This window comes from Apodemus sylvaticus, chromosome 14, assembly GCF_947179515.1.
Source record: "Apodemus sylvaticus chromosome 14, mApoSyl1.1, whole genome shotgun sequence".
Lineage (NCBI taxonomy): Eukaryota > Metazoa > Chordata > Mammalia > Rodentia > Muridae > Apodemus > Apodemus sylvaticus.
Window position 1 is genome coordinate 46,967,503 of NC_067485.1, and position 19,681 is coordinate 46,987,183.

General features: G+C 39.3%; 1 protein-coding gene across 1 annotated transcript in view; it reads left to right on the forward strand.

Annotated features, from left to right (window-relative positions):
* Positions 1–19,681, forward strand: part of Nme8 (NME/NM23 family member 8) — a 66,961-nt gene that overhangs the window by 13,807 nt on the left and 33,473 nt on the right. The window contains exons 8-10 of the mRNA XM_052156628.1: positions 1,578–1,670; positions 10,047–10,240; positions 11,277–11,452. Coding sequence (XP_052012588.1) covers positions 1,578–1,670; positions 10,047–10,240; positions 11,277–11,452 — 463 coding nt within the window. The remainder of the gene's footprint in view (positions 1–1,577; positions 1,671–10,046; positions 10,241–11,276; positions 11,453–19,681) is intronic.

Here is a 19,681-nt window from a genome sequence, read left to right on the forward strand (position 1 = left end):
CTCATAGTGCCACTCCCTGGGTCAAACATATTCAAACCACCATATACATAGAAGGTTAATAATTTCTTCTGAATTTTCCTCATTTTTGAAACATAAATCTTCAAAGTACTTATTAATCCTTCTCTGTGTTAAGTTCCCCTATTACCGGTTCTTATTCACGGATTTAGGTCTTCTTTCTCTTAATTATTTTGATGAGATGTTTTCCCATCTTATTTTATCAAAGAACTGAATCTTTGCTTGACTGGCTCTATGTACTGTGGTTTTAGTCTTTAATGTCTAACCTGAACCTTATTATTTCTTGCTAACACTAAAAGTAAGCTTGAGGTACAACTATGAGTTGTTTCCTTGCAAATCCTCAGATGCTTCTTTTTCTTCCTTTTTCATTGCATATTTGTCATGTATAAATTGATAGCTACAAAGTTTCCTCTTACACCTGTCCTAGCTATGTCAAAGGAGTTGGTACCTGTTGCTTTCATCGCCATTAGTTTCCAGAGACTTTTAAATTCCCTCTTTCGTTCTTTCAATGACTCACTAGTGTTTAATCTCAATGAAATTATGTAGTTTTCATGTTATGGGTTTTTATTTTAATGGGACAATAATCAGATAAACTACAGAGAGCTTCTTTTCTAGTGTTTGATAAGTCTTGATTTATGGCCTAGAATGTGTTCTATTTTGATACAGTTACATGTACTGCTGAACATAGTGTGTTTTGTATCTTCAAATGGAATATTCTGTATCTGTCTGTTACATGAGCTTACATTGTTGAATGATGAATCTGAAATTGAGAGTAGGGTGCCAAAGTCACTTATATCCTGTTCAAATTGATCTTTGAACTCCATTAGTGTGTGCTCCATAATATTTGTGGTTGAGCATTTGGTGCATATATATTTATTGTTGGCCATCTTAGATATGTAATGTCTTCAAGAAATTTTTGTGACTAATTTTGGTTTGACATATACCTTATCAGATATCTAGATTGCTATGTCAAGTTGTTTTCAGTTTCTCCTTGCTTGATAGATCGTTTCTCATCGTTTGATTCTCAATCTGTAGATGTCTTTACTGGTGAGGTGTGCTTCCTGGAGACAATGTATTATGGAATCTAGTATTTCACTTGAGTTAGCCTTCAAAAATGGAAACATTGGAACAAAAGAACCTAAAATAATTTTGAGCATAGTTAAGAAGTATTTTTAAATTTCTATCTTATTCATAATTCAGAAAGTTTATATACTTTAATATATTTATATATGTATGTATGTATACATACATATATATATGGTTTTTGGAATTGTGCTTTTATTTTCCTCATTCTTTTATGTTAGCATTTCAAACTTTTAGGCAGACCACTCTAATAAAAATGTTGTGAAATCTTTGAAGTTTTAAAAATATCGATATCTAGGGAGTATCAAAAGATATATTTTATGCATTTTTTGAACCACTTCAAATCATGGATTTTCTTGTGGCCTTTACCTGAAAATATTAAAATCTAGGTAGTTTAGTGAGTTCTTAAGAAAATATCTCTAATTAGTTTTATGTGTTTTCCTTTGTCATGTTTGCTTCTGATCTGACCTCAATTGAAGATAACCAAAGAAGGATTTGTCATAGAAATACAGGACAACATGATTCTCCCTGAAGAGGTAGTGAGGGAATTCTACATTCATATTTCAGACCAGGTAAGAAACTTTTAAAAATCCATAGTATGTATACTGAACTACAAGGATTGGTATAAATTGGGATTTCCATTACAGATTAGAAAACTGATAATTCTAGCCAATTGAATAAATTTTGGTGTCTTGAAGATGTCCACACATTGATGATGCCAAAGATGGTATCTCTGAGACCATCTCCTGTGGAAGCAGTAACATCTGGCATGATTTCAATGATTAGTTTTGTTGAATATTCCTTTCTGGTATGTTCTCTGAAAATGATATAGGGTTTTAGAATTGTGCTTTTGTTTTCTTTTCCCTATTTTATTTTATGTTAACATTTCAAATTTTGAGGCAGTCCACTTTAACAAGAATATTGTGAAATCTTTGAAGTTTTAAAAATATGGATATCTAGAAAGTATGCATGTATGTCCATCTGGTATGCAGGGATTCTCTAATTGACCCTTTATCTGAATAATTTCTCTAAGGTCGTATTCCAGCAGGATTTTTTTCTCGGGAGAACATGGTATAATATTTCAAAAAGAATTTTAAAGTGGGTGTGTGACTTGGATATCAGGAGATCTATCTTCAAAAAACATTCTTTCAATATGATGGGCAGTAAATACATGTTCCTATTTGAATTTAAGTTCATTCAAACTAAACCACATTTAATTTAAATTGGAGTCTTATTTACACTATGCACATTTCAGGTGTTCAATTGCCATATTCAGGAATATTGTTAGGGAGTTTTGATGAAGTATGTTACCCATGAGAAAAGTTCTACTACTCAGCACTTTTAAACTGATCTAGTACTCTGTTTATCCAAGTTTCCATGTGTGTATGTGCATGTAGAATTTTGCCAGTTGTGTTACCAATATGTGTGGACTTTTATGAAACACTACCTTAGGCATGTTACCAGCAGTTTGCCAGATTTCTATCACTGTGTTCAAATATACCAGAGAACATTAACTGAAAAGGAGGAGAGTTTTATTTTGGTTCATGATCTGAGACATTTCATTCCATAGTGGCCTGGAGCCATAACCTTGGTATCTGTGTTGAGACAGAACATCAAATTCAGGAGATCATGGTTAACAAAAGCTCCTTCCTTCCTGAAGCCATAAAACAAAAAGTGGTAGAAAGGAAATGTCCGGGTCCTGATAACTGTTTCAACATAATGCCCAGTGACCGTACAGCCTTCCATCTATATGTTTAATTGCTTTTGGTAGCAATTGCATGTTGGTGACCAACCCTTTAGTACATGGCCACTGGAGACATTGGATCCAACTGAAACAATTAATTTGGGATTGAGCACCAAAAAAAAAAAAAAATCTCTCTGTCTCTCCCTGTCTCTGTTTCTGTCTGTCTCTGGCTCTCCTTTCTCTGGGTGTCATGTGTGTTAGTTCTTTGAAGATTTTGTACAATATATATAATCCTTTCCTCCCTTTCTCCCAACTCTTTCCTGATTTGCCATGCTTCCTAACCCACCCAATTTTGCGTCCCCTTTAAAAAGACAAATAAAAGAAAAAGAGAAAAAAGCAAGAAGAAAAGAGAAAAGAAAAAAAAGAAAGCCATTAAGTTTGATTGTGATACCATGCATAAGACCAGACGAAGTTTCAACATGGAAAAGGGAAGAGGGCACAAGGTCCCACCTTTAGTTAAGGACCTATTAGAATGACAGCAGCAGGAGAGAGAGAGAGAGAAAGAGAGAGAGAGAGAGAGAGAGAGAGAGAGAGAGAGAGAGAGAGAGAACTGATGTCATCCTGGTTTTCGAAAGTAGTTCGGCTACACTGTATTTAAAATCATTTTCTGGGCTGGAGAGATGGCTCAGTGGTTAAGAACACTGACTGTTCCTCCCGAGGTTTTGAGTTCAATTCCCAGCAACCACATGGGTGGGGAGGCTCACAACCATCTGAAATAGGATCTGACGCCCTCTTCTGGTATGTCAGATGATAGCAACACTATACTCACATAAAATAAATAAATAAATCTGGGCGGCAGCAGCGGTGGTGGCAGCAGTGCTGCAGTGGCTGGTCCAGCTGAAGGGCCATCAGCAGTGGAACCAAGGCGACACAGGGCCCAATTAGGCCCTGTGCCCATGACCACTGACCTTTGCTGGCCAGCCGGGCTGCAACCAGCTGCAGATTTACGGTGCCTTTCACTGCACAGAAACCACTCCAGAACTCTGCCTCCTGCCAGTCAGGAGAGACTCACCTCCATCTTGGTTTCGGACTCCAGAGAGATCAGACAGACTGAGGTACACAAACATAACCCAAGGCCAACATCGCGGGGGTCTAAGCCAGACGGGCGTTGGCCTGCACCCAGGCCCTGGGCTGTTCGGGGGGCCATGGGGTGCCAACCCAGCCAGGAGGTTTTTTTTTGTCTGGGCCAGCACACGCACCGCCATTTTGTCTACAGGACGCCAGAGAGCTCTAGCAGGCAAAGCCAGCTAACAGGCATAGCCTGAGGCTAACAAAGCGGGGGTCTAGGCCCCAACAGGACCTGGACTGACCCCAAGAACTGGGCGGCTTGGTGGGCCATCTGTGTGTGTGTCAACCTGCCCAGGTGGTTGTTAGCCCAGCAGACTCTCCCGGCACATTCAGGGAGCACGAGCACACACGCCCTCCATCCTGGCCACCTGACAGACCCAATTAACAGTCATAGGCCGAGGGGAACTTTGCTCGGACCTTGGCCTCCCAGGCTTTTACCTGAACCCAGGGCCTGAGCAGCCAGGCTAGCCTTGTGTGCACCAACCTGGTTGGGACATCAGTTGCCCAGCAGAGTGATCAGCATGCAGAAAAGGTCCCGGCAGCACACACCATCAGCACTCCCTGAAGTTGCAAACGGGCTCCATCTGGTTCACAGACACAATCTGGGGCAAAGCACACTAGAGCTGCAAGGGCACCCAAGAGGAAGACAGCACATCAGCAATGTGCTACAGGGGAAACCCAGCGATATAGTGTTGCAGTAATAGCCCCAGAGCCCCTCAGGGGGCCCAAACACCAGCCAGGGACAAGACCAACTAACTCCAGAGAACAAGATGGCAAAGGGCAAACGCAGGAACACTACTAACAGAAATCTAGGCAATATGGCAGCATCTGAACCAAACTCTCCAACATCAGCAAGTCCTGGTTATGCCAACACACCAGAGAAACAAGATTTGGATTTAAAATCACTGATCATGATGCTGTTAGAAAAACACAAAAAGGACATAAATGAATCTCTTAAAGAAATACAGGGGAACATGAATAAGCTAGAAACCCGTATAATGGAAACACAAAAATCACTTAAAGAAATGCAGGAGAATAAGGCTCAAGAGATAGAAGCCAATAAAGAAGAAACACACACACACACACACACACACACACACACAAAACTTAAAGAAATGCAGGAGAACTTGAGTCAAGAGGCAGAAGTCATGAAAGAGGAAACACAAAAATCTCTTAAAGAATTACAGGAAAACACAAAGGGAGACAACTTTGGAGATAGAAAACCTTGAGAAGAAATCAGGGGCCATAGATGCAAATATAAACAACAGAATACAAGAGATGGAAGAAAGAATTTCAGATGCCGAAGATACCATAGAAACCATTGACTCAACAGTCAAAGAAAATGCAAAATGCAAAAAGCTTGTATCCCAGAACATCCAGGAAATCCAGGATACAATGAGAAGACCAAACCTAAGGATTATAGGTATAGATGAGAGTGAAGATTTACACCTGAAAGGGCCAGCAAATATCTTCAACAAAATTATGGAAGAAAACTTTCCTAACTTAAAGAGAGAGATGCCTATGAATATACCATGAGACCATGAAAGCTGGAAGATCCTGGGCAGATCTCATGCAGACTCTAAGAGAACACAAATTTCAGCAAAGACTACTATACCCAGCAAAACTCTCAATCACAATAGATGGAGAAACCAAGACATTCCATGACAAAACCAAATTTACACAATCTTTCCACAAACCCAGCTCTCTAAAGAATAATAGGAGGAAAACTCCAATACAAGGAGGGAAACTACACCCTGGAAAAAGTAAGATAGTAACCTTCCTTCATCAAACCCAAAAGAAGATAATCACTCAAATATAAAAATAACATCAAAAAATGACAGGAAGTAATAATCTCTATTCCTTAATATCTCTTAACATCAATGGACTCAATTCCGTAATAAAAAGACATAGACTAACAGACTGGATAAGGAAACAGGACCATACATTTTGCTGCATACAGGAAACACACCTCAATGTCAAAGACAAAAACTACCTTAGAGTAAAAGGCTGGAAGACAATTTTACAAGCCAATGGTCTCGGGAAATGAGCCGGAGTAGCCATTCTAATATCAGATAAAATTGACTTTCAACCTAAAGTCATCAAAAGAGACACTGAGGGACACTTCTTCCTGGTCAAAGGAAAAATCCACCAAGAAGAACTTTCAATTCTGAACATCTATGCGCCAAATGCAAGGGCCCCCTCATTTGCAAAAGAAACTTTACTAAAGCTCAAAGCACACATTGCACCTAACACAATAATTGTGGGGGACTTCAACACTCCACTCTCCTCAATGGACCGATCAGAAAAATAGAAACTAAACAGGGACACAGTAAAACTAATTGAAGCTTTGGACCAATTGGATTTGACTGATATTTATAGAACATTTCACCCTAAAGCAAAAGAATATACTTTTTTCTCAGCACCTCATGGTACCTTCTCCAAAATCGACCATATAATTGGTCACAAGACAGACCTCAACAAATACAAGAAGATCGAACTAATCCCATGCCTCCTATGAGATCACTATGGTATAAGAGTGGTTTTCAATAGCAACAAAAGCAACAGAAAGCCCACATACACATGGAGACTGAACAATACTCTACTCAAAGACACCTTGGCCAAAGAAGAAATAAAGAAAGAAATCAGAGACTTTTTAGAATTTAATGAAAATAAAGGCACAACATACCCAAATCTTTGGGACACAATGAAAGCAGTGTTAAGAGGAAAATTCATAGCACTGAGTGCCTCCAAAAAGAAAATGGAGAGAGCTTAATGACACACCTGAAAGCCCTGGAACAAAAAGAAGCTATTTCACCCAGGAGGAGTAGAAGACAGGAAATCATCAAACTCAGGGCTGAAATCAATCAAGTGGAAACAAGGAGAACCATACAAAGAATCAATGAGTCCAGGATCTGGTTCTTTGAGAAAATTAACAAGATAGATAAACCCTTAGCCAGATTGACCAAAGGGCACAGAGAAAGTATCCAAATTAACAAAATTAGAAATGAAAAGGGAGATATCACAGCAGGAAATGAGGAAATCCAAAAAATCATCAGATCCTACTACAAAAGCCTATACTCAACACAACTGGAGAATCTGGAGGAAATGGATAATTTCCTAGACAAATACCAAATACCAAAATTAAATCAGGACCAAATAGATCATCTAAACAGTCCCATAACCCCTAAAGAAATAGAAGGGGTCATCGAAAGTCTTCCAACCAAAAAAAGCACAGGACCAGATGGTTTCAGTGCAAAATTCTATCAGACCTTCAAAGAAGACCTAACACCAATACTCTTCAAACTATTCCACAAAATAGAAACAGAAGGAACACTACCCAATTCCTTCTACAAAGCCACAATTATGCTGATACCAAAACCACACAAAGATCCAACAAAGAAAGAAAACTTCAGACCAATCTCGCTTATGAACATCGATGCAAAAATACTCAATAAAATTCTTGCCAACCGAATCAAAGAACACATCAAAATGATCATCCACCATGATTAAGTAGGCTTTATCCCAGGGATGCAGGGTTGGTTCAATATACGGAAATCCATCAATGCAATCCACTACATAAACAAACTCAAAGAAAAAAACCACATGGTCATTTCATTGGATGCTGAAAAAGCATTTGACAAAATTCAGCATCCTTTCATGCTTAAAGTCTTGGAAAGAACAGGAATTCAAGGCCCATACCTAAACATCGTTAAAGCAAAATACAGCAAACCGGTAGCCAGCATCAAACTAAATGGAGAGAAACTTGAAGCAATCCCACTAAAATCAGGTACTAGACAGGGCTGCCCACTTTCTCCTTATCTTTTCAATATTATACTTGAGGTACTAGCTTGGGCAATTAGACAACATAAGGAGGTCAAAGGGATACAAATTGGAAAGGAAGAAGTCAAACTATCATTATTTGCAGACGACATGATAGTCTACCTAAATGACCCAAAAAAACTCCACTAGAGAAATCCTACAGCTGATAAACAACTTCAGAAAAGTGGCAGGTTATAAAATCACCTCAAGCAAATCAGTGGCCTTCCTATACTCAAAGAATAAGCAGGTTGAGAAAGAAATTAGGGAAATGACCCCCTTCACAATAGCCACAAACAGTATAAAGTATTTTGGGGTGACTCTTACCAAACATGTGAAAGATCTGTATGACAAGAACTTCAAGACTCTGAAGAAGGAAATGGAAGAAGACCTCAAAAAATGGGAAAACCTCCCATGCTCATGGATCGGCAGGATCAATATAGTTAAAATGGCCATTTTGCCAAAAGCACTATACAGATTCAATGCAATACCCATCAAAGTCCCAAACTCAATTCTTCACAGAGTTAGAAAGAGCAATCCTCAAATTCATCTGGAATAACAAAAAACCCAGGATAGCTAAAACTATTCTCAGCAACAAAAGAAATTCTGGGGGAATCAGTATCCCTGACCTCAAGCAATACTACAGAGAAATAGTGTTAAAAAACTGCATGGTATTGGTACAGTGACAGGCAGGTAGATCAATGGAACAGGATTGAAGATCCAGAAATGAACCCACACACCTCTGGCCACTTGATCCTCGACAAAGGGGCTGAAAACATCCAATGGAAAAAAGATAGCCTTTTCAACAAATGGTGCTGGTTCAACTGGAGGTCAGCATGCAGAAGAATTCGAATTGATCCATCCTTGTCTCCTTGTACTAAGCTCAACTCCAAATGGATCAAGGACCTCCACATAAAGCCAGACACTCTGAAGCTAATAGAAAAGAAACTGGGGAAGACCCTTGAGGACATCGGTACAAGGAGAAAGTATCTGAACAGAACACCAATAGCGTATGCTCTAAGATCAAGAATTGACAAATGGGACCTCATAAAATTACAAAGTTTCTGTAAGGCAAAGGACACCATCAAAAGGACAAATAGGCAACCAACAAATTGGGAAAAGATCTTCACCAATCCTACATCAGATAGAGGGCTAATATCCAATATATATAAAGAACTCAAGAAGTTAGACTCCAGAAAACCAAACAACCCTATTAAAAAATGGGGTACAGAGTTAAACAAAGAATTCTCACCTGAAGAACTTTCGGATGGTGGAGAAACATCTTAAAAAATGCTCAACTTCATTAGTCATTAAGGAAATGCAAATCAAAACAACCCTGAGATTTCACCTTACACCAGTCTGAATGGCTAAGATTAAAAATTCAGGAGACAGCAAATGTTGGCGAGGATATGGAAAAAGAGGAACACTTCTCCACTGCTGGTGGGGTTGCAAATTGGTACAACCACTCTAGAAATCAGTCTGGTGGTTCCTCTGAAAACTGGGCACCTCACTTCCAGAAGATCCTGCTATACCACTCCTGGGCATATACCGAAAAGATTCCCCAGCATGTAATAAGGATACATGTTCCACTATGTTCATAGCAGCCCTCTTTATAATTGCCAGAAGTTGGAAAGAACCCAGGTATCTCTCAACAGAAGAGTGGATGCAAAAAATGTGGTATATATACACAATGGAGTACTATTCAGCCATTAGAAACAATGAATTCATGAAATTCTTAGGCAAATGGATAGAGCTGGAGAACATCATACTAAGTGAGGTAACCCAGACTCAAAAGATGAATCATGGTATGCACTCACTAATAAGTGGATATTAGCCTAGAAACCTGGAATACCCAAAACATAATCCACACATCAAATGAGGTACACAAAGAACGGAGGAGTGGCCCCTTGTTCTGGAAAGACTAAGTGAAGCAGTATAGAGCAAAATAAGAACAGGGAAGTGGGAAGGATTGGGTGGGAAAACAGGGGGAGGGAAGGGGACTGATGGGACTTTCGGGGAGTGGGGGTCCAGAAAAGGGGAAATCATTTGAAATGTAAATAAATATATCAATAAATTTAAAAAATAAATTTCTTTTTAAAAAAAATCATTTTCTTCTGGCTATAAATGTTTACTGTGCAAAAATTATCCCGAAAGGAGAAGGTTTATAAGGACAGCATAAGATTGCTGATGACCACAAAAGGAAAGAGTTCACTGTTTTTTGTTTGTGTGTGTTTTTGTTTGTTTTGTCTTTCACAATGGCTGCTGTTGAAATACAATTGCCCCAGGAGCCTCAGGGAACGTTTCTCATTTTCTCTTGTAGCCTGACTTTGAAGAGTTTGTATTTTCTATGACAAACAACCTTAGCTGTGTGTTAATTATATCTCAAGGAGAAGACCCAGAGGTTGTTCAGGAAGAAACTCTCCCCCCCAATGAAACAGAAGAAGAAGAACCTGACAGTTTGGAAGAGCCTCACGTTAGGTTTGCACCTGTGCTGGTAAAGAAGAAACGGGACAGGTATAAGACACACCCTTTATCACCTATAATGTGTTACTGGGTGATGGCCTATGATGCCCAGATGTATCAAAACCTAGTGTGTTTCTATAGGTACAAGTTTCCTTTTGGTCAGCCTAGAATATTATATATTCAGAAAATGGGGGGTTTCCGTAATTGTTCATGACAAGAAAATTAGGAAGGGCATAACTTCCTTGCTTACTTTTCTAAGCTTGGAACCCAATCTGGCCTCATTCTCTATTGCTTAGGGAGTATATCAGAGCTATGCATCGCCTCAGCCAGCCCTGTCCATTCTCCCACACCAACCATTTCCTTTCGTCTCCTAGGGCTCTGTTTTACCTCAGACGTTCACTGGTATAAAAATTGTTGGTGACAAAAATCATGTATATCTTAGTAATCCACTTTTAAGTATTTCAAAATGAGCAAGCAGTTTTCAGAATGTTGGCTTTACATGTTACTGTTTGTAACTTTTACTCAGCTAAAGACTAAGAGCCAGAGTTTGATACAAGAGCCTTTCAGGACACACCTGAAAGAGTTTGGCGAGGAAGAAGTTATTTTGATATTTGAGGCTGAAGGCCTTGTGGCTAGGTCTGCTGCTGCTCTGTGACCCAGTACTATAGCATTGTCTGTCTCAGGTGCCCAAGATATTTTTCCTTTCCATATGAACTGTGGGATTTTCTTGTGGTTTCTGTTTACAGCATATTTTTTAGGTAGCAGATAACTTTAGACTTTGTTTTGCTGTTGTATTGCTGGGCCCAGAACCCAGAGCTTTCTGTATGTGTTCCCCTCCTATGCAAGGTTACGATGTCATTTAGTATCAAATTTTAAAGCAGGGTAGAGCGAAACAGAAGGGAATTCTGTGGATGCCAAAGGGCTTTGGAAACGGTGGGAGTTTACGTTCAGAGTGATAATGTGGGGCAGAAAGAAGCATTGCATTATATCATTAAATTCTAAGTCATTCATTAACATAAAAATTTCAGACATAGCTCTTATGCCATTAGCTCATAATGATCTTTGATTATACTTTGTGTTTCAACAGTTTGCAAGAGTATATGGACCGACAGCATATGTCTGATTACTGTGATGTCGAGGACGATGCCGTTAAGGTTTCTAAGTTCATTGACGTATTATTCCCTGACTTTAAAACCATGAAAAGCATGAATGTACAAAGAACGCTAGCATTATTGCATCCTGACATCTGTGTGGAAGAGAAAGGTAGGAAGTGACACACAAATAAGAACGTGGAGGGTAGGACCTGAATATTGACTCATCACTTTCTCAGTAATATAAGGAATCTTTAGCTAAAGAATTTACAAAGCGTTGTCTAACCTGTGACTTTGCTGGAGTCTATCTCAGCACTGTCAGTGCCTTAAAAGACAAAGAGCAGTTACCTCATGACCGCAGTGCCTTTGCACAGAGCTCTAGGAGAGGCCGATCACTAGTGTGATTTGAATACAGTACGGTACTGGGTCTATTAATTTGTAAAAATCAGAAGATGGGAAAGCATACATAGAGTGCCTGGTACTCAGAGTATTCGTTTTTATTTGGTTCCTTGTTTTTCAGTACTGGGGACAGTGCCCAGGCTCTCACTTGTAGGTAAGCACACTGACACAGGGATACAGCCTGAAGCCCCATCCTTAAATTCTGGTCATTTAAAACCCATTTCGTCATCACACAGCAGAGAAAACCCTCCAAAGTGAGAATGGAAGTTCTATACAGCATTGGTCATTCATTTACTCATTCATTTATTCACTCATTTATCCATTTATTCATCTAAAAACACCATTGCACTCGTATGGGAGTTTGGACACAGTATCAGATATATCATAGAACACTGCACTGTAACACTAGCTCTATGCCTATTTGGGTTAGGTCATTTTCTTTTGTGGGATATAGGGTGGGTAGCTAACCACATGCTAGACTGCCAAACGCTTACCATCACTCTTGGCCTCTAGATGTTAGGAGAATCCCTCCTAAGTTAAATTATAACAACCTTCAATTCTAGACATTGGTTGTCAAATTCCCTAAACAAGCCTGAGAATCATTGTTAACGCAAGTCATCTGTCTGGGAGACATACAGATTCTCACTTTCCATCGGTGTGCCTAGATTTCTTTTAGTTTTTCTCCTTAGACAAGCTGACATGTCCATGTGATGCTGCGTTGGTGTTGTACAGTGGTGACACACCAGATCTTAAAGCAAAAGGTTCAGTTTCTGTAACATTAGTGCAACGTTAACTATTGATATGTTTTGGAAGGTTAAGGAAATTTCCAGGTATGACATGGCCTAAGGCAAATTGTCTTTATATATATATATTTTTCTGTATTTACATTTCAAATGCTATCCCCTTTCCTGGTTTCCCCCACTCCCTGAAACCGCATATCCCATCACCACTCTCTCTGCTTCTATGAGTGTGATCCTCTACCCACCCACCCACTCCTGCCTCCTGCCTCCCTGTCCTCTATTCCCCTATACTGGTGTATCTATTGAGCCTTCATAGGAACAAGGACCTCTCCTCCCATTGAGGCCTGACAAGGCCATCCCTTGCTACATATGCAGCTGGATCCATGTGTACTCCTTGGTTGTTCGCTTAGTCCCTGGGAGTTCTGGGAGCTCTGGTTGGTTGATATTATTGTTCTTCCTGTGGGGTTGCAAACCCCTTCAGCTCCTTCAGTCCTTTCTCTAAAACCTCCATTGGGGACAATGGCTAATATTCACTTATCAGTGAGTGCATGTCATGTGTGTTCTTTTGTGATTGGATACCTCACTCAGGATACTATTTTCTAGTTATATCCATTTGCCTAAGAATTTCATGCAGTCGATTTTTTTAATAGCTGAGTAGTATTCCATGTGTAAATGTACCAAATTTTCTGTATTCATTACTCTGTTGAAGGACATCTGGGCTCTTTGCAGCTTCTGGCTATTATAAATAAGGCTGCTATGAACATAGTGGAACATGTGTCCTTATTATATGTTGGAGAATCTTTTGGGTATATGCCCAAGGGTGGTATAACTGGGTCCTCAGGTAATAAATACTATGTGCAATTTTCTGAGGAATCACTAACTGATTTCTAGAGTTGTTGTACCAGCTTGCAATCTCACCAGCAATGGAGGACTGTTCCTCTTTCTCCACATCCTCAGCAGCAACTTCTGTCAGTTGAGTTTTTGATCTTAGCCATTCTGACTGGTGTGAGATGGAATCTCAGGGTTGCTTTGATTTGCATTTCCCTGATGACTAGGGATGTTGAAGATTTCCTTAGGTGCTTCAATTGAAAATTCTTTGTTTAGATCTTTTCCCAATTTGTTGGTTGCCGATCTGTCCTCTTGATGGTGTCCTTTGCCTTACAGAAACTCTGTAACCTTATGAGGTCCCATTTGTCAATTCTTGCTCTTAGAGCATACGCTATTGGTGTTCTGTTCAGAAACTTTCTCCCTGTACCGATGTCCTCAAGGGTCTTCACCAGTTTCTTTTCTATTAGCTTCAGAGTGTCTGGCTTTATGTGGAGGTCCTTGATCCATTTGGATTTGAGCTTAGTACAAGGAGACAAGGATGGATCAATTCGCATTCTTCTGCATGCTGACCTCCAGTTGAACCAGCACCATTTGTTGAAAAGGCTATCTTTTTTCCATTGGATGTTTTCAGCCTCTTTGTCGAGGATCAAGTGGCCATAGGTGTGTGGGTTCATTTCTGGATCTTCAATCCTGTTCCATTGATCCTCCTGCCTGTCACTGTACCAATACCATGCAGTTTTTAACACTATTGCTCTGTAGTATTGCTTGAGGTCAGGGATACTGATTCCCCCAGATTTTCTTTTGTTGCTGAGAATAGTTTTAGCTATCCTGGGTTTTTTGTTGTTCCAGATGAATTTGATAATTGCTCTTTCTAACTCTGTGAAGAATTGAGTTGGGATTTTGATGGGTATTGCATTGAATCTGTATAGTGCTTTAGGCAAAATGGCCATTTTAACTATATTGATTCTACCGATCCATGAGCATGGGAGGTTTTCCCATTTTTTGAGGTCTTCTTCCATTTCCTTCTTCAGAGTCTTGAAGTTCTTGTCATACAGATCAGATAGAGGGCTAATATCCAATATATATAAAGAACTCAAGAAGTTAGACTCCAGAAAACCGAACAACCCTATTAAAAAATGGGGTACAGAGTTAAACAAAGAATTCTCACCTGAAGAACTTCGGATGGCGGAGAAGCATCTTAAAAAATGCTCAACTTCATTAGTCATTAGGGAAATGCAAATCAAAACAACCCTAAGATTTCATCTTACACCAGTCAGAATGGCTAAGATTAAAAATTCAGGAGACAGCAGGTGTTGGAGAGGGTGTGGAGAAAGAGGAACACTCCTCCACTGCTGGTGGGTTGCAAATTGGTACAACCACTCTGGAAAGCAGTCTGGCGGTTCCTCCGAAAACTAGGCACCTCACTTCCAGAAGATCCTGCTATACCACTCCTGGGCATATACCCAGAGGATTCCCCACCATGTAATAAGGATACATGCTCTACTATGTTCATAGCAGCCCTATTTATAATTGCCAGATGCTGGAAAGAACCCAGGTATCCCTCAACAGAAGAGTGGATACAAAAAATGTGGTATATCTACACAATGGAGTACTATTCAGCCATTAGAAACAATGAATTCATGAAATTCTTAGGCAAATGGATGGAGCTAGAGAACATCATACTAAGTGAGGTAACCCAGACTCAAAAGGTGAATCATGGTATGCACTCACTAATAAGTGGTTATTAACCTAGAAAACTGGAATACCCAAAACATAATCCACACATAAAATGAGATACAAGAAGAAAGCAGGAGTGGTCCCTGGTTCTGGAAAGACTCAGTGAAACAGTATTTGGCAAAACCAGAACGGGGAACTGGGAAGGGGTGGGAGGGAGGACAGGGGAAGAGAAGGGGGCTTACGGGACTTTCGGGGAGTGGGGGGGGGCTAGAAAAGGAGAAATCATTTGAAATGTAAATAAATTATATCGAATAAAAAAAATTCAAAAAAAAATAAAATACATACTCATTGTTACCGATTCATAATGATAAAAAAAAAGAAAATTCTTTGTTTAACTCTGTACCCCATTTTTAATAGGGTTATTTGATTCTCAGGAGTCTAACATCTTGAGTTCTTTGTATATATTAGATATTAGCCCTCTATCAGATATAGGATTGGTAAAGAACTTTTTCCAATCTGTCACTTGCCATTTTGTCCTCTTGACTGTAATTTGTCCTTTGCCTTAGAGAAGCTTTGCAATTTTATGAGGTCCCATTTGTCGATACTTGATTTTGGTCCATACACTATTGGTGTTCTGTTCAGAAAAATTGCCCCTGTGCACATGTGTTTGAGGCTCTTCCCCACTTTCTCCTCTATAAGCTTCACTGTATCTGGTTTTATTTGGAGGTCCTTGATCCACTTGGACTTGAGCTTTGTTCGAGGAGATAAGAATGTGTCTATTCGCATTCTTCTGCATGCTGACCACCAGTTGAACCAGCTCCATTTGTTAAAAATGCTGTCTTTTTTCCACTGGAGGTTTTCAGCTCCTTTGTCAAAGATCAAGTGACCATAAGTGTGTGGGTTTATTTCTGGGTCTTCAATTCTATTCCATTGATCTTCCTGCCTGTCTCTGTACCAATACCATGCATTTTTTAAAATCACTATTGCTCTGTAGTATAGCTTGAGTTCAGGGATGGTGATTCTGCCAGAAGTTCTCTTATTGTTGAGTGAAGCTTTCACTATCCTGGATTTTTTTGTTATTCTAGATGAATTTGCAAATTACTCTTTCTAATTCAATGAAGAATTGAGTTGGAATTTTGATAGGGACTGCATTGAATCTGTAGATTGCTTTCAGCAAGATGGCCATTTTTACTATATAACCCTGCTAGTCCATGAGCATGATAGATTTTTTCTTTTGTTATAGTCAAATGTTTTATTTTATTTTATCTTATTTTATATTTTTATTTTCTATATTCTTTGTTTACATTCCAAATGATTTCCCCTTTCCCAGATCCCCCTCCCCATATGTCCCATAAACCTTCTTCTCTCCACCCATTCTCCAATCACCTCTCTCCTTTTTCTCTGTCCTGATACTCCCCTCCAACGCTAGATCAATCATTTCCAGGATCAGGATCCTCTCCATACTTCTTCATGGGAGTCATTTGTTATGCTAGTTGTGCCTTGGGTATTCAGAGCTTCTGGGCTAATTAATATCCACTTATCAGAGATTGCATTCCATGTGTATTCTTTTGTGATTGGGTTATCTCAAATAGGATGATATTTTCCAGATCAAACCATTTGCCTAAAAAATTTGTGAATTCATTCTTTCTAATTGCTGAGTAGTATTCCATTGTGTAAATATACCACATTTTCTGTATCCATTCTTCCTTTGAGCGACATCTGTGTTCTTTCCAGCTTCTGGCTATTATAAACAAGGCTGCTATGAACATAATGGAGCATGTGTCTTTATTGCACGCTGCAGAATCCTTTGGGTATATGGCCAGGAGCGGTATAGCAGGGTCCTCCAGAAGTGTCATGTCCAGTTTTCTGAGGAACCTCCAGATCGATTTCCAAAGTGGCTGAACCATCTTACAGCCCCACCAGCAGTGGAGGAGTGTTCCTCTTTCTCCAAATCCTCGCCAACACCTGCTGTCTCCTGAGTTTTTGACCTTAGCCATTCTGACTGGTGTAAGGTGAAATCTCAGGGTTGTTTTGATTTGCATTTCCCTAATGACTAATGATGTTGAGCACTTCTTAAGGTGCCTCTCAGCCATCTGAAATTCTTCAGGTGAAAATTCTTTGTTTAGATCTGTAGCCCATTTTTTAATAGGGTTATTTGGTTCCCTGGGGTCTAACTTCTTGAGTTCTTTGTATATATTGGATATTAGCCCTCTATCAGCTGTAGGGTTGGTGAATATCCTTTCCCAATTTGTTGGTTGCCATTTTGTCCTTTTAACAGTGTCCTTTGCCTTACAGAAACTTTGTAATTTTATGAGGTCCCATTTGTCAATTATTGATCTTAGAGCATAAGCTACTGGTGTTCTGTTCAGGAACTTTTACCCTGTGCCCATGTCCTCAAGGGTCTTCCCCAGTTTCTTTTCTATTAGCTTCAGAGTGTCTGGCTTTATGTGGAGGTCTTTGATCCATTTGGAGTTGAGCTTAGTACAAGGAGATAAGGATGGATCAATTTGCATTCTTCTGCATGCTGACCTACAGTTGAACCAGCACCATTTGTTGAAAAGGCTATCTTTTTTCCACTGGATGTTTTCTGCTCCTTTGTCGAAGATCAAGTGACCATAGGTGTGTGGGTTCATTTCTGGGTCTTCAATTCTATTCCATTGGTCCATTTGTCTGTCACTGTGCCAATACCATGCAGTTTTTAACACTATTGCTCTGTAGTATTGCTTGAAGCCAGGGATACTGATTCCCCCAGAATTTCTTTTGTTGTTGAGAATAGTTTTAGCTATCCTGGGTTTTTTGTTATTCCAGATGAATTTGAGAATTGCTTTTTCTAACTGTGTGAAGAACTGAGTTGGGATTTTGATGGGGATTGCATTGAATCTGTAGATTGCTTTTGACAAGATGGCCATTTTAACTATATTAATCCTGCCAATCCACAAACATGGCAGTTTTTTCCATTTTCTGAGGTCTTCTTCCATTTCCTTCTTCAGAGACCTGAAGTTCTTGTCGTATAGATCTTTCACTTGTTTGGTTAGAGTCACACCAAGATACTTCATATTGTTTGTGGCTATTGTGAAGGGTGTCATTTCCCTAACTTCTTTCTCAGCCTGCTTATCCTTTGAGTATAGGAAGGCAACTGATTTGCTTGAGTTTATTTTATAACCAGCCACTTTACTGAAGTTGTTTATCAGCTGTAGGAGTTCTCTGGTGGAGGTTTTCGGGTCACTTAAATAGACTATCATGTCATCTGCAAATAGTGATAATTTGACTTCTTCCTTTCCAATTTGTATCCCCTTGACCGCCTTATGTTGTCTAATTGCTCTAGCTAGAACTTCAAGTAAGTACTATATTGAAAAGATATGTAGAGAGAGGTCAGCCTTGTTTGGTACCTGATTTTAATGGGATTGCTTCAAGTTTCTCTCCGTTTAGTTTGATGTTGGCTACCGGTTTGCTGTATATTGCTTTAACGATGTTTAGGTATGGGCCTTGAATTCCTACTCTTTCTGAGACTTTTAGCATGAAAGGATGCTTAATTTTGTCAAATGCTTTTTCTGCATCGTCTATGATAGTAGGCATGAGATTATTTCGATCTTCTTATATTTGTTGAGTCTGTCTTGTGACCAATTATATGATCGATTTTGGAGAAGGTACATGAGGTGCTAAGAAAAAGGTATATTCTTTTGCTTTTGGATAAAATGTTTTATATATATATATATATATATATATATATATATATATATATATATGTGTGTGTGTGTGTGTGTGTGTGTGTGTGTGTGTGTGTGTGTGTGTGTGTGTGTGTTAAATCTAATTGGTCCAAAGCTTCAATTAGTTTCACTGTGTCCCTGTTCAGTTTCTGTTTTCCTGATTGGTCCATTGAGGAAAGTGCAGTGTTGAAGTCACCCACAATTATTGTGTTAGCTGCAATGTGGACTTTGAGCTTTAGTAAAGTTTCTTTTATGAATGAGGGTGCCCTTGCATTTGGCGCATAGATGTTCAGGATTGAGAGTTCTTCTTGATGTATTTTTCCTTTGACCAGCAAGAAGTGTCTCTCAGAGTCTCTTTTGATGAGTTTGGGTTGAAAGTCAATTTTATCTGATATTAGAATGGCTACTCTAGCTTGTTTCCTGAGACCATTTGCTTATAAAATGGTCTTTCAGCCTTTTACTCTAAGGTAGTGTTTGTCTTTGACACTGAGGTGTGTTTCCTGTATGCAGCAAAATGTAGGGTCCTGTTTACATATCCAGTCTATTAGTCTATATCTTTTGTTGGGGCATTGATCCCATTGATGTTAAGAGATATTAAGGAATAGTGATTATTACTTCCTGTCATTTTTGATGTTATTTTTTAAATTTGATTGGTTATCTTCTTTTGGGTTTGATGAAAGAAGGTCACTCTCTTTCTTTTTCCTGGGTGAAGTTTCCCTCCTTGTATTGGTGTTTTCCTCCTATTATCCTTTGTAGGGCTGGCTTTGTGGAAAGATATTGGGTAAACTTGGTTTTGTCATGGAATATCTTAGTTTCTTCATCTATGGTGATTGAGAGTTTTGCTGGGTATAGTAGTTTCGGCTGGCATTTGTGTTCTCTTAGAGTCTGCATGAGATCTGCCCAGGATCTTCTAGCTTTCATAGTCTCAGGTGAGAAGTCTGGTGTGAGTCTGATAGGTCTTCCTTTTTATGTTACTTGGCCTTTTTCTCTTACTGCCTTTAATATTCTTTCTTTGTTTAGTACATTTGGGGTTTTGATTATGATGTGACG